The sequence below is a fragment of the Mesoplodon densirostris genome, chromosome 5 (genome assembly GCF_025265405.1).
Source record: "Mesoplodon densirostris isolate mMesDen1 chromosome 5, mMesDen1 primary haplotype, whole genome shotgun sequence".
NCBI lineage: Eukaryota > Metazoa > Chordata > Mammalia > Artiodactyla > Ziphiidae > Mesoplodon > Mesoplodon densirostris.
This window is the reverse complement of record NC_082665.1, coordinates 144,582,645-144,598,391: the sequence shown is the minus strand read 5'-3', so window position 1 is coordinate 144,598,391 and position 15,747 is coordinate 144,582,645. Positions and strand designations below refer to the sequence as shown.

Here is a 15,747-nt window from a genome sequence, read left to right as displayed (position 1 = left end):
ATTATACGAGAAAGGCAGACTTCAACCTAATTAGTTATCTCAAATTCCAAATGTAATGCAATCTGAATTAATAGTTTCTTTAAAATCTCCTTCATAACTTTGTATTAGCTAGTTAAGAGTCAGAAAATACAGAATAAATGATTATGTAAAAAATTAACAAGGAGTGTTGGTCTGTAATGTGGCAGTAAAAATAAGACTAAATCTTCAGAGGGGGTTCACACTTTGTTTCTTCTGATAATTAGCCTATATTAAGAATGCTAAACTGAAAATATACCTCTAACGAGTTTTAAATTCCTACTTTTATGATCAAAGGGCAAAGTTCTCTTGACGAAACGTTTGGCTAGAAGAGCACTGGCTTCTGAGTTGTATAAAAATGTGTTCTACTTTGCTGCCCAGGAAAGTTAGTTTAGGCTTCAGACAAAAACGAGCCTCAATTTCTCTGAGCCTCAATTTCTAGTGTGTAAAGTGGACATAATAGCATTTACTTCACAGAACTGTTGTAAAGATTAAATAAGATATGTATAGTACCTAACACAGTATCTGGCATTTAGCAGGTGCTCAAAAAAAAATTTCTATTTCACTGAAATGTTTGTGTTTCTAAGGTCACAAAAATCAAGTGAATAAAGAGGTCTTCTAAAACAATAAATTCAAATTTATTACACAAAACCCACCCAGAAAATACAAGCTGTTTTACCAGTCCATGTTTTGTTGAGAACAATGAACAGTACACAGAGCAGTCAGTTGTAGGATGACAGCGATTCCTTCTAAAGTCTCAATAACAGGATTCTTCAGGTTATTGAATTCAAGGAAAACCTGAAGGGACTCAGCCTTCTGTATCAGTGCACTCCATAACATGCTCTTTTTGTTCATATCCACATGTTTAATTCTGTAATTAATTATAACCAGAGTATAAAGATATTCATATTCATATGAACTTATATAATTTATATAATTTTGCTCATATATGAAAAATATTTAAAACAAAAGATAGCATGGGGCTTCCCTGGTGGCACAGTGGTTGAGAGTCTGCCTGCCGATGCAGGGGACACGGGTTCGTACCCCGGTCTGGGAAGATCCCACATGCCGCGGAGCGGCTGGGCCCGTGAGCCATGGCTGCTGAGCCTGAGCGTCCGGAGCCTGTGCTCCGCAACGGGAGAGGCCACAACAGTGAGAGGCCTGCGTACCGCAAAAAAAAAAAAAAAAAAAAAAAGATAGCATGTAATGGCAATTACTGAAAATTTTTTTTTTTTTGGCCATGCTGTGCGGCTTCTGGGATCTTAGTTCCCCAACCAGGATTGAACCTGGGCCACGACAGTGAAAGCGCCGAGTCCTAACCACTGGACTGCCAGGGACCCTACAACTATTGAAATTTAAAACAACTTTTATAGTTGGCTGAAGCATGGGAATTCTTTGGCTACATTACAAAAAAATAGTTTGTTAACATTTTTTAAATTGCTGATAGATGTAAAGTCTCAGAGATTTTTCATGTATTAAAAAGTTAAATTAGGCAAGTAAAGACTTAAAAAGTCTTTTAAGTAACCATATTTAGCCATGAAATCTCTTATACTAGAATAGACTACAAGCACTATTAAGATATTTTAAGCATTCCTTTGACTACCTATAGAAAGAACAAATGTTCTTTGTGTATTTAAGTCAAAGCACTTACGTAAAGATGATTTTTAAGTGACTAAAGTTTTATTAAGTGGCTAAATACAAACTGAATGAAGGTCATACTCCTCTGTCTGTTTTGGTGCTCTTTTGGAAGAGTTAAGAGATGAGCTGAGTCGACGCCTTTTGGGTGATAGTCCATCACTATTACTGCTGAGGTTTTCCTGTTGAATTTGGCACTGAACCTCCTCAATGATTTCCATACTTTCCATTTTTAAGGCTGCATAAAGTGGGCCCAACAAATACTGAGAAAGCAAAAATAATTTAAAAAACTAATTCTTAGAAAATAAGTTTATATTATTCATAGACAGCAAAAATGCATTAGGTATTAAGATGTCAAATAAGGTAAATTATTTTCAGAGTCTCATCAGACAAACAAAAACCTAAGTTAATCTGTATTATTTCACAGTCTATACATGGACATATGTATAGTTCTATATCTAGAACTATGGTCTATAGTCTTAGAAGGCCTAAGACAAATCCTTCTCTCTATAACCTGTTTTTCCCTAGACTAAAATGCCACAAAGAAAAATTCTACAAGGGAATTATTAACTCCTTTTATACTACAAATCTAGCAAGACTTACAGATAAAATAAACTAAAATATGTAATCAATTTATTGTACATCTATTTTATTGTAGTGTCTCCCACAGTCCAAATAGAAAAAAAAGGCATAATTTGGCATGACTAGTACTATATACTCATAGGTTTTCTAGAAGTGATTGATTATAACCTGTCAAAGAAAAATCTATGTGAGTGCTCAAAGTTTTTGCAATGAAGTTGATAACTGGCCCCCTTTTAATTAATAATGCAACAAACATGTTTACACTTCACAAACTCTACTTTAAAACTCCATTGGCAGTTCATTACCAATGTAGTACACAAATGTTTCTAAAATCAAATTAAAAATCCATAATAGGAAGCCAAAGTAGATTATAAAAATCATCCCATTCTGAATATACATTATTAAAGATATTTTATTTTCTCATTATTAATCTTGCATATATGCATACACTTAAATTAAGAACAAATTACATGCTTAACAAGTAACCTTAAAAATGACTTACCTCTGCATCTACCTGAACTCCAAGCACATCCACAAGAGCTCTACAAATATTTCTCACATGAACCTTCCTGACTTGTAAAGCAGATTCATACCCAGCTGGCACATATCTAAGGAAATACTGCAGTAAATGGCACAAAGCTGCTTTTAGCAAATCAGACTTAAGCTGCATAAGCACACCATCTTCAAACATGACACAGAGTTTTTCTAGCAGCATATTTAAATAGACAGGCTCAACATTTCTATAAGCTTCTGCTTCAAAGGGAAATAGTGTCTTTATCAGCTTTGATAATGGCTCTTCATAGAGTTTCAATTGGTCAGCATCCATTTCTACAAGGTGTTTTAATAATTCAAAAAATGAGCTGAAAAAAGTGCTGGCTGGTTGTGCTGGTAGTCCTCCAAGCTCAAAGAGTTCAGTTAAGAGGCTAATTGCTAAGGATTTAACTTTTGGACTACCATACCCTAGCAGAACACAAACTATCCGCCAAAGTAAGAGTTCTTGCCTTCTAAAAAACACAATTGCAATAATACGAATAAGAACCATTAATAAAGTGACTTCGATAAACTCTAAATTTTGCATGTTCATGAACTGCAAAGGAGCTGGTTGTAAATATCCTACATGTTCATCTAATTGACTTAAAAATCGGTTAACTACCACTGGCCATTCCACAAAGTGTCCCGTTGCATCTCTTTCATGGAGGTAAATCAAATCTTCAAAAAGATGTAATAATTCCTTCGTCAGTACTCCAAAAATGGCAGGACTCTTGCTTTTAAAAAGAAATAATAATGAGCAGATGACTTCACAGATCTTTTTGTGTAACATGTGACAGGATGGAGTTGCTGCAATCCGCAGAAGTCTTGTTATGATCCAGTTACTGAATTCTTTGAAATAAACAAGCAAAAAAGATATTAAATAAATAAATACATCAGAGTGCCAATCAATTTGCTAAATGCTTGATGATTTTTTTTTAAAGTGTAAACTTCACTAACAAAATAGTCTAAAACATTCCCTACACAATGGAAACATATTATAATAATTTAGAATACCAATTTTGGCGTCAGACAAGTTCCTAGCTCTCCACTTATCAGTCGTGTGAACTCTTCATTTCTCTAAACTTCTGTAACTTCATCTACGAAAGGGGAATAATGACACCTACTTTATATGCTACCCTGATCAAGTAAGATATTATATTTGAAATTCTCAGCATAGTGCCGCAAGTTAAATAAAGGCTCAATAAACAGTAATTATCACTCCTTCAACAAATATTATTGAGTAGGGACTCTGTCTCAGATGCAGAAGAACAAATCAGTCATAGTCCTGGCCTCCTGAATCCTATAATATAGTTTCTCGAACTTCTTAACTTCAACTAAGAGATATATTTTATATCACAACCCAGTATACATATGCATATTTTTAAAATTTAAATATGTGAAACAAAAGTTTCATGAAACAGTACTTATTACATGCAATGTACTATGATATTTTCTAGTCAATTATATTTCATCTTCATTACCCACTAAATGGGTTATAATCTGTTTTTTAAAAATCAGTGTAGCAAAGAATATAGACAAACAGGTATTTATAATATAGTTTAAAAATTACTATGATAGAAGAAATATAGAACACTCTGTACTAACAGCATAAAGAAAGAGCAACTAAGCCAGTCCTAGAGTAGGCAGTCAGTAATGGTCAGAAAAGACTTTTTAGAGGACATACTATCAAAGTTGAGTCTTAAATTCAAGCAAAAAATTTTTTAAATACTCTATGCATTGTATAGAAAAAAAAAAAGCTATGTGCTTTACACCTCTTTATGAGGAAGCCAACAAAGAGACAAAAGTAGTGTTTTAGGCTTGAGGGCCATATGATCTCCATGTCCACTACTCAGTGTTGCCTTTGAAGTAGCTGCAGACAATAAGTCAACGAATGATCATGGCTGTGTTCCAATAAAACTTTGTTCACAGAAACAGGCGGCCAGCCTGTGGGCCATGGTTTGCTAACGCCTGATCTAGAAGAAAGAGATTACCAAAAACAGAATAAAGAAAACTTCTGAAGTTTTCAATGGCATATGAACATATTCAATTACTTCTGCTCCATTCTGGGTACCTAGTTCATAATAAAAGAAAACAGTAAGGATGCATGAAATAAAACTAACCATTACCATTTTGCTCCCTCAGTTTATACCAAATTTGACGAAAATATGTGTAACAATGTGTACGTTATATTTCAGAAAAGCAGAAGAGGGTAGAATTCATAGAAGAAATTGAAAATGAATGCACAAACAGCAGGACTTACCAATACAACTGCCTTTGGCCTCATTTTGCCCATGGCTTCCATTCACATTTACAAACATAAGTGGGGAGGACTTCATGATATGCTGGATGAAATCAAGCAACATCACAGAGGTTGGCTGAGAGTCAGTCTTCTTTACAAGTTCCAGAGCAACTAAAACAATAAAAGATTCATTTTAAAGAGTCATGACAAATTAAATGGCAGTCCTTTTAAGAGACTAGACTTTGGTGACAAGAATTATGTCCAACACAGTGCTCATGATAAACTGATGGGGCTAAAAACACACTACAATCCTATCTTTCTAATTTTAAATGTTTAATAATCACATGTATTCATCTGTTATATATCCATTCACCAAACATGTGCTATAGGCCTACAATACGCCTGGCACTGTATGAAAATCTGAGGATTAAAAAAACCCTCACAATCAGGTGAGGGAGTCAGACAAATAAACTAGGCATTATATGTTAACTGCACTAATCTACAATAGAGGAAACAAGTGTCTGGGAAGATGCTTGAAGGAGTTGATTCCTAGATGATGAGGAGTTGGTCAAACAGACAGGGTAAGGACAAGTGGTCTAAACAGATGGAGTACCATATGAAAACACATCCTGCAAGTATTCAGCAGTCATTTGTTATTTTTCAGGAACTTATAATTTTACTGATCGAAAAAGAAAGGCTAAATGACTATCGTTAAGTCATGAAATCTGTGTCAAATTTGGAATTAAATTTATAAACCATGAGCCAAATGCCACTCTGTATTATCCCTATAATTTTATAAAATCCCTATAATTTTAACAGACATGCCACATACGACACCATCTTGCCAAGTTGGTAATATTTGTCTTTTAGATTGCCACAAACAGGAAATAGTTGATTCGACAACACAGAATCTTATTACCTCCCATAGACAAAGGTGCCAACCCTTATTTAAAAAGTTTTTTTTTTAATGGCATTTACTGTTTCTCAACCACTGACACAAGACCTAGCTAAAACAGAACTGGCTGAATATTTTTATCTATAATAATATCATATATCAAAGAAGAACTCATAGCAAGCAGCAGAAAATCTAGATAACAAAGAGGAAAACAGAATTACTTTAAAAGCCTAAATCACATTAAGCTTAAATCACATTATGTAACAAGTAATACTGTAAAGAACTTGCTTGAAAATAGTAACTAACATAAACACTATATATCTAAAATTACATGGAGAAAAATGCTAGTATAATGTGCATACATGGAAAAGAAAACAATTTAATCTATAAAATTTATATCAGAAATAATTGTTTCTTACCAACATTTACATCTGTAAGTATTCGGTCAATGAACTGACAAAGAATTTGTCTTGGCTTCTGTACAACGGTATTATATTCTTCTGGACTGGAACTAAAATACAAATAAAATGTTTTTAACCCTTAAAAGGACTCACAGTGTCATTTGTAAAAAATTCTCTAAAGTTGAACTTATCAAATGTGCTTATTTTTAATGTTGATACTGATAGTATTCTTCTGCAAAGTATCCAATCTGCAAAGTCTAGACCTGCCCTGCGCAATATGGTAGCCCTTATCACATGCTAGTGAGAACCTGATATGTAGTTAGTCCAAACTGGGATGTGCTACAAGTATAAATACACATTGGATTTTGAATATTCATTACCAAAAATGTGTAATACCGCATTAATAATTTTATATTAATTACATGTTGAAATGATAATACCTGGATATACTGAGTTAAATATATACATTGGGGTTTTTGTGAGGTTTTAAAGTTATTCTTGTTCTTTTTTTACTGAAGTATAGTTAATTTACAATGTTGTGTTAGTTTCTCATGTACAGCAAAGTGATTCATATTCTTTTCCATTCTTTCTCATTTTCTCTTTTATTGTAAGTTTGAAATTTTCCACAATAAAAATTCAATAAAATATTAGGGAAAAATACACATATTGAGTCTTAAGAACAATCAAGAAAAGATAATATTAAAAGGAGACAGGGTTTCCCTGGTGGCGCAGTGGTTGAGAGTCCGCCTGCTGATGCAGGGGACACGGGTTCGTGCCCTGGTCTGGGAGGATCCCACATGCCGCGGAGCGGCTGGGTCCCGTGAGCCATGGCCGCTGAACCTGCACGTCCGGAGCCTGTGTTCCGCAACGGGAGAGGCCACAACAGTGAGAGGCCCGTGTACCGCAAAAAAAAAAAAAAAAAAAAAAAAATTATTAAAAGGAGATACAATAATTAAGCAGAGGAAGAGTATCCTAGAATCCTGAATGAATTCAACTTGAGTTCCATGATTTGTGTAAATAACCAAGGAACAGAACATAATAATAGAAAGCCTGTGTTCCACTACATAATGAGGAATCATACAGTTATTCGTGTAATCAACAAACATTTACTGAGTACCTTATAATGCGCCACACAACACATCAGAAGCTACTGTTGGGAAGGTGAAAGACAGTTTAATGGAGGAGACTGATAAATCAAACTAGCTCTCTATCCAGGCTGGATTATGAGGCCATTCACCCAAACAGTTAACACAGGTGGAAGCACACGTATGGGAAGAAAAAAAATTCAGTTTTAGAAATACTGAGTTTAAGGTCTCAAGGGAACAACTAAGTGGAATGTCCAAAAGATTTTTGGAATTACAGTTCTAGACCTCAAGTTCCAGCCTAGAGATATAGATTAACTTATCAATATATAATAGTACATATCAAGCAAGGCTAAACACATTGTATTATTTCATATTTCACAAGAAATAAGACAGGGATATTAGACCCTAATTTGCATATGTGGAGACTGGTGCTTACAGAGATTATATAATCTACCACTATTACAGCTAATAGTAGTGGAAGCCTTTGATATGAACGCAAATGTAATAAGTAATAAGAAAGCCAAAGAGAGAAACCAAAGTTAAGGTTAGGAGAGGCACGAGGAGAAAAGGAAAGGGCCAGGGAAACAGAAAGAAAAACAATGAGAGATGTGTTCTAGAATCCAAGGAGGTTAGAATTTTAAGGAGGGAGCTGTCAACACAATCAAATAAAATTAGTTTGTTAAAACGTCCTTTGGATGTATTTTATTATTATGGTAAAATACACTTAACATAAAATTTACCATTTTAACCATTTTTAAGTGTACAGTTCTGTGGCGTTAAGTATGTTCACATTATCCTACACCATCACCACCATCCCTCTCCAGAACTTTTTCATCTTCCCAAAGTGAAACTGTACTCATTAAACAATACCTCCCCATTCCCCCCGCCGACAATTCTGTCTCTATGAATTTGACTACTTGCATCTACACGTTGAATCCTGTATTTGTCCTCTAGTGACTGACTTATTTCACTTGGCATACATCTTCACAGTTCATCCATGTTGTAACGTGTCAGGATTTCCTTCCTCTTTAAGGCTAGATAATATTCTACTGTGTTTATACCACATTTTATTTATCTATCCATGTTTCCATAGACACTTGGATTGCTTCCACCTTTTGGCTACTGCAATGAATGCCTCTATGAAAATGGGTGTACAAGTATCTGTTTCAGTCCCTTTCAATTATTTTGGGTATATACCTAGAAGCGGAAATGCAAGATCATATACTTCCATGTTTAGTTTTTTGAGAAACTGCCATACTGCTTCCACGGTAGGTGCACCATTTTACATTGCTACCAACAATTTACAAAGTTCCAATTTTTCCTTATCCTCACCAACACTTGTTAGTTTTGTTGTTGTTGTTTTAAAATAGCAGCCATCCTCATGGGTCTGCAATGGTATCTCATTGTACTTTTGATTCACAATCCCCTAATAATTAGGGATGTTGAACATTTTTTTCATGTGCTTTTTGCCCATTTGTCTTTCTTCTTTGGAGAAAGTCTATTTAAGTCCTTTCCTCATTTTTGAGAGTCTCATACTCTACTGACCCTTTCCTCATTTTTTTTTTTTTTTTTTTTTTTCTTTTTGCGGTATGTGGGCCTCTCACTGTTGTGGCCTCTCCCGTTGCGGAGCACAGGCCCCGGATGCACAGGCCCAGCGGCCATGGCTCACGGGCCCAGCCGCTCTGCGGCATATGGGATCCTCCCAGACCGGGGCACGAACCCGTATCCCCTGCATCGGCAGGCGGACTCTCAACCACTGCGCCACCAGGGAGGCCCTCCTCATTTTTATATCAGGTTGCTTTTTGTTGTTGATACTGAGCTGTAGTTTTTAATATTTGGGGGATATTAACTCCTTATCAGATATATGACTTGCAAACATTTACTTTCATTCCATAGGTTGTCTTTTCATTCTGTTGATACTGTCCTTTGCTGCACAAAAGTTTTAAATTTTGATAATTTTTAATTTTAAATTTGATCTATTTTTTCATATGCTATCATGCTTTTGGTGTCATATTCAAGAAATTACTGCCAAATCCAATGTCAGGAAGCTTTTCCCCTAAGAGTTCTCTTCTAAGAGTTTTATAGTTTTACATTTAGGTCTTTGATTCATTTTGAGTTAATTTTTTTATGTCCTTTGGATTTTAAAGTTTTAGTGTAGAGGTAAAGGCAGAAGCCAGATTGCAAAGGGTGAAAAACAGATGAAATGTGAATATTGAGAATAGCATGCTCTCTCTAAAGCTTGACCATGGAATGAAGAGAAGAATTGGGAGTTAGTGGTAACTAAAGGAATATATGAGGTCAAGAGGGTTTTGTTTTGTTTCCCTTAAGATGGAAAGACTTGAACAATTGATTCTTGAAATTTGGCTTTCCTTCCTGGGATCATGTATAAGTAAAGAGATAATCCTTGGACAGCATGATTATCATTAATCCTAATGACAATCATTAATATATATTTATTAATACAGGAGGAAAGGATGAGTACAGATATTAATAATACAATAAATTCAAAACACAAATAAAACCAGATGCCCCGCTTCAAGGAAGTCACTGGGGAGAGGGTAAGAAAGCACACAAATAATTTTAATCAAGTGTCATATACACCCAAAGCAGGAAATAACTAGCTCTGCATAGAGGATTCAAGGAAAGTTGTGTATAAATGATTAGCTCACTCCATCACTTCTCCTGACAAAACAGCTGAGGATATAGTAGGTAAGCTGGTTATTTACAAAAAATAAAATTATGTATTTCATATAAATAACAACTTATAACATCCATATAGTACTATAAATGTACATATGTTTTCCCACTTAAACAATGCTAAAAGAAAAAATGAGAAGGTTAATTATTTTCTTGATTATTCACTCACAAAGTCCAATCCTAACTGATTATGTACAGCATCCAAGGCATCTACAGCTAATAACTGCCATGATGGAAATGGTCCTGGTACATAGTAAACACTCCAAAAAATTTTGTGGAATGAATGAACGGTTCATAAGAATCTTTCTGCATCTTGTGCCTCCTTCATCCTTAATGTATAAACTGTTTTGGACCTGTGGAATATCTATCTACCTGTGGAATATCTATCTATCTACCTGTGGAATATCTATCTACCTGTGGAATATCTATCTACCTGTTCTCTGCTACTAGACCATAGGCTCCTAGAGGAGGAGACTTTGTTTTATTTCTCTATGAATTCCTGCAGCACCACTAGACCATAAGCTCCTGCAGGAGAGAAAATGGGTTTCACTTCCCTTTGCATCCCCTATACCCCACCTAGAACTGTGTCTTGCTTGATAGAAAACAACTAAGTTACTGAAGTTAATAAATATTTCCAAGTAATATAAACTCTAGGTGTACAGAGTCAAAGAATAAGTAGTTGTATTTATACATGAAAGAGAAAAAATTTTGTGTTTCTTATCTTATTTAAACCAGCACTGGCCAATAGAAATACAATGCAAGCCACATGTGTAGTTTTAAATTTTCTAGTAGTCACATTAAGAATGTAAAAAGAAACAGGCAATTTTAATCCCAATAATATATCTGAAATATTATCTGAACATGTAATAATATAAAAATTATTAATGAGATTGTTTACTTTCCTTTTGGAGGGGGTGGTAATTAAGTCTTTGAAACCCAGTATCTTACATTTAGAGCACGTCTCAGTTTAGATTAGCCACATGTGAAACGCTCAGTGGCAACATTTGGCTGGTGTCCATAGTAGGTTATAGGACATCACAGATTTAAATATAACAAAAAAATTTTTAAGTCTGAAATTACAAGATGACATGAATTGTTTTAGACAAAGTCAGGAGATTTTGTCATAAACCAAGTGTAATTTGACGAGTGTCATTTAAAAATGTTAATGAGGATGTTTGTGGTGGAGAGGAACCAGGATTGTGGCTGGTGGTCAGTTTCCTATAAAGTAACTCTGTAAGAAAGGTTATGCATTCATGTGTCACTTGCATAATTTTTAAAAATCAGTTTTTTATGAAGGTGAAGTGATTGTCATTTATTAGATGTACTATCAGAATAAAGAAATTCATGGGAGAGTAAGGATTTCTTATTTTGCAACCTCTACCTTGGAACTGAGCTAAGAGGGCATACTTTTTCAAAAGTATACAGTAATATCTGGGTGGTAATTTATCACATAAAGTTTGGATACATTTAACAAACACTTGCAAACCTCCCATGGGGCAAGTATCAAATGCCAGGAAAACCAAGGTACCATATACCTGCCCTAAAAGAATTCGTAGTTTAAAGGACAAAAAAGCAGACAATTTTAACACAGCATGGTTAAGTGTTAATAGAGCCAAGATAGAACGTAAGAGGGACACTCAGCCCTGAGCAGGACCTATCAGTCAAGGCTCCCTGGACGAGGTGACACAAAGCTGACTACCTAGGGGGCTAGGCACGTAAAATAAGGGAAGGAAGGTGAGTATTCCAGCAGAGGAAACAACATGTGCAAAGGGTCAGGAACAAGAACATAAGCTGCTCTAGAAACTGTCAGAGGTTGTACATGGCCAAAGAACAGGGAGGTAGTATCTGGAAATGAAGCTGAAGAGGGAAGATAAGGTCAAAGCACAAAGGACTAACGAGTTTGAATTTTGTACTGAAGGCAATGGGACACTGAAGGGTTCTAAGCAGGTGAGTGGAGGTTAAACATGTTTCTAAGACATGAATTCAATTATGTTATTTGTCTGTTTAAAACACCCCAATGGCTTCCCACTGAACTTAACATCTAACTCCTCATTCTGCCCTATAAAGTGCTAAAGGATCTGGCCTCTGCCGACTCTTCCATCCTTAATGAATACTACTCCCATCTTTGCTCCCTATGTTCCAGGCTTCTTCCTCCTCTTTAAAAAGTAACCTCGGGCCTCCCTGGTGGCGCAAGTGGTTGAGAGTCCGCCTGCCGATGCAGGGGATGCGGGTTCGTGCCCCGGTCTGGGAGGATCCCATATGCCGCGGAGCGGCTGGGCCCGTGAGCCATGGCTGCTGAGCCTGCGCGTCCGGAGCCTGTGCTCCGCAACGGGGGAGGCCACAACAGTGAGAGGCCCGCATACCGCAAAAAAAAAAAAAGTAGCCTCATTCCCACCTAGAGATCTTTGTATTTTCTATTCCATCGCAGACACTTCTCCTCCCAGTTTCACATGACTGGCTTCTTCTCACCATCCAAACCTCCTCTAGTGGCTCATGTTGCTGCTCCCCAGCCCCTCATCTCCCTCTCATTTCCCATTCAACATTTTAAAGGCAACTATCACTGTTGGAAAAGATCTTGTGATTACAAAGTAATTTTAAACAGGAAGGTCAGAGAAGGTTCTTGGAAATGACATCTGAATGGAACTAGCCAGTGTTCAGATAGAAGAAACGAGTGCAAAGGAATGAAGGCAGGAATGATCTTGGTGTATTAAAAATAAAGAAATAAATAAAGCGCATGTCATCGGAGTAGAGTGAGCAAGGGAGGGATGAGGCAGGCAGGATGAGCAAGGCCATGAGGTCAGAGGTAGGCGGAGGCCAGATTACGGCAGACCTTAGAGGCCCTGGGAAGGAATTTGGATTTTATTCTAAGTATGTTGGAAAACCAAAGGAAGATTTTGAGCAGGGGAGTAATGTTATACAATCTACAATATGATCTATAGTTGTAAAAATCACTTTGGTTGCTGAGTGGGAAATCCACTGTAAGTGTGTAAAAGTGGAAATGGAGAGATCAGCTGAGGGGTTACTGTAATAGTCCAGATAAGAAATTTTGGTGATAGCAGTGGAGGTGGTGAAAAGTGTTTTTAAAGGTACAGTTGACAGAACTTGCTGATGGATTAAGGGGTAAGGGAAAAAAATCAAGGATAATTCTTAGGCTTTTGGTTCCTACATTTACAATAAGCTGGGGAAAGAACAGGTTTAAGGACAATAAATCAGCAGTTCTGCTTTGGATATGTTAATTTTCATTTCTGAGTATAGATGTTGAGTAAGCAACCTACTATATATCTCTGAGCTAGAGTGATAAATTTGGGAGTTATCAGCATATAGATGGTATTTTAAGTTATGGGACTAGACAAAGTTACTGAGGAAGAGAGTGAAGATTGAAAGAGGACTAATGATATAGCCCGAAAGCACATACGGAGTCAAGAATGATTCCTAGATTTCCAGTCTGGAAAAATAAGTGAACACGGTATCATTTACTGAGATATCCCTACCTCAGTGAATAAAAGGAATTAAAAAAAAAAAAAACCAAAAAGAAAAACCGCTTGGGAAGGTTGGGATATGCAGAGAATTTAAATTGGATATATTGAGTCTTAATTGCATACAGGACACCCAGGGAACAAATGGGTTATACTAACATAGTCTGCCAGTATACTGTTGCATATATGGTTCTATATGAAAGAAACATGGCTTGGAGACACGGATTTGGAGTCATCAAATAGCAGGTGGTAGTTGAAGGCAGGAAGAGTGGATGAGATCACCCAGAGAGACTAGGCAGAGAAAAGAGCGCTAACAGAAAAAAACACTGAAGCAAAATTTATCTCTGAGATAGAGGAAGAAGAGCCCACACATTAAAACAGTAACATTTTACTTTTTTCAGAAAACTAATTGCCATGGTCAATGAAGAAAAAAAAAAAAAACTGAGGAGAAAAGGTCTTGATGGTTTGAATCTGAAACCCAGCTCTAGTACTAACTGCTATCTCTCTGACTTTGGTACTTCAATTTCTGTGACTCTGATTCTTAATAAACAGTGATAATATTTGCTCCATTCTATATCATGGAGATACTGTGAGACTGAATAAGCTTGAATGAAGCTGTTGCAATGAAAAAGTCATGACAATTAAAAACTATTATCAGACAATTCACTACGGGTTAGTTTTTCTATTCCATCTCTTAGAATGGCTACAAATGAGTGAAAGGTAACTATAAGCTCTGTTGATGAAAGCGACTAAAAATAAATCCAAGATCCTATTATTTTTACTAACAAGTATCATAGAGGAAGAAAGAAAAGGGAAGAGAAGTACTAATCAGCAAATTCTATATTAAAGCAAGGTGGGGAAAGTACACTGAGCTTCCCATCGAGCCTGAAAGATGAAATCTGTACATCAACTTCCTATATGAACACTTGCCTTCATCTTCTTTTAGAAAGGTAGATGTTACTTTACAAAACGTTAACACAAGTATGCTTGCAACATTCATACAAAGTGGGAAAAAAAATCATACACGCAACAATATGATGATTCAGTTAAGACAAGTATGGTCCCTTCATTTATATCCTCTTATGTATGTGATCGAGGAAGACTAAATGTCAGTGTCTCTGTATGGTCAACAAGTGGAGATGGACACAGCCGCACTGCAAAAAGAAAGGGAATTAAATATCCCATGGGCTTAACGTCAGTTGTGGCTGCGTGCTAAGTTTCCAACCAGTTCAAGAAATCGGAAAGCAACTATTCCAATTGATAGTTCAACTGCAGCAGTGGTACAAGCTCACTTATTTTCTGTTCACAGTGGGTTACAAATATTTTTTTTTAAAGCAAACAAACAAAACCCCTGCCTTCTCGTCTTTAGGTCAGGTTTAGGAAAGGCTGTGTGTGTCCTGAATGGGGGCAGCGGCCATCAACAACTACCTACTCTCTTCGGGCAGAATACTGGTTTACACGATTTTACTCTTGGGTTTACAGAAAGGAAAAAAAAAAAAAAAAGAGCTTTTGCAAATGGAACATTATCTTCAAATGTTGGCAATACTCTGTGCACATTTATGTTCTGTGGACGTTGTGGTCGATCCCTGGGATTTCTGACTAAAATAACGGATTGAGGACTGGATGATCGATACGAAAGGGGTCCCATCTCCAGAATGGCATATGGTTTCACTTAGAAACGAACTTTTCCTAGCAACTGGCCTTCCTTGCCAGAAATCAGAACTAGTGATTTTTCTTCCGAGGGTAGTTTTGGGTCAAAACGTAAAGGTAAAAATCAATTCCTCCACCAGCGATCATAAAGCACAGAAACTGGGGAAAGTCCATGGGTCAAGTACTCCATGTAAGGGAAGAGGCTTTCGAGAAGCAAATGAGTGTAAGAAAGTGACCAGAAATTTTTCGGAAGGGACCTTTCCCTCCCGCCGTGGAGGCAATCCCCCTGGGGTTTCGGGGGGGGGGGAGGCACGCGCTCCCCGGCGCCGCTGAGATAAAGTGGGGCCAGCAGACCACCCCTCCCCTCGGATCCGCATCCCGCAGGTCTGCGGCAACGCCCCGCGCGTCCTTCCAGTGGCCTCTCTGAGGGAGAAGCGCTCAAGTCAGCGGCGGAGCATCTCCACAAGGGCCGCGGCCTGGGTTGAGGGGATCGGAGCCGGGACGCGCGCGGCTGGGAAGGGAGAGCACGTGAGACGCCGGC

At 37.0% G+C, this 15,747-nt stretch overlaps 1 protein-coding gene across 1 annotated transcript in view; it reads right to left on the bottom strand.

The window, feature by feature from the left end:
• Positions 1-15,747, bottom strand: part of ATR (ATR serine/threonine kinase) — a 102,560-nt gene that overhangs the window by 86,631 nt on the left and 182 nt on the right. Inside the window, exons 2-6 of the mRNA XM_060099573.1 lie at positions 6,317-6,408; positions 5,024-5,173; positions 2,735-3,612; positions 1,735-1,913; positions 695-886 (exon numbers count right to left, since the gene is read on the bottom strand). Of these exons, the coding sequence (XP_059955556.1) occupies positions 695-886; positions 1,735-1,913; positions 2,735-3,612; positions 5,024-5,173; positions 6,317-6,408 (1,491 nt within the window). The remainder of the gene's footprint in view (positions 1-694; positions 887-1,734; positions 1,914-2,734; positions 3,613-5,023; positions 5,174-6,316; positions 6,409-15,747) is intronic.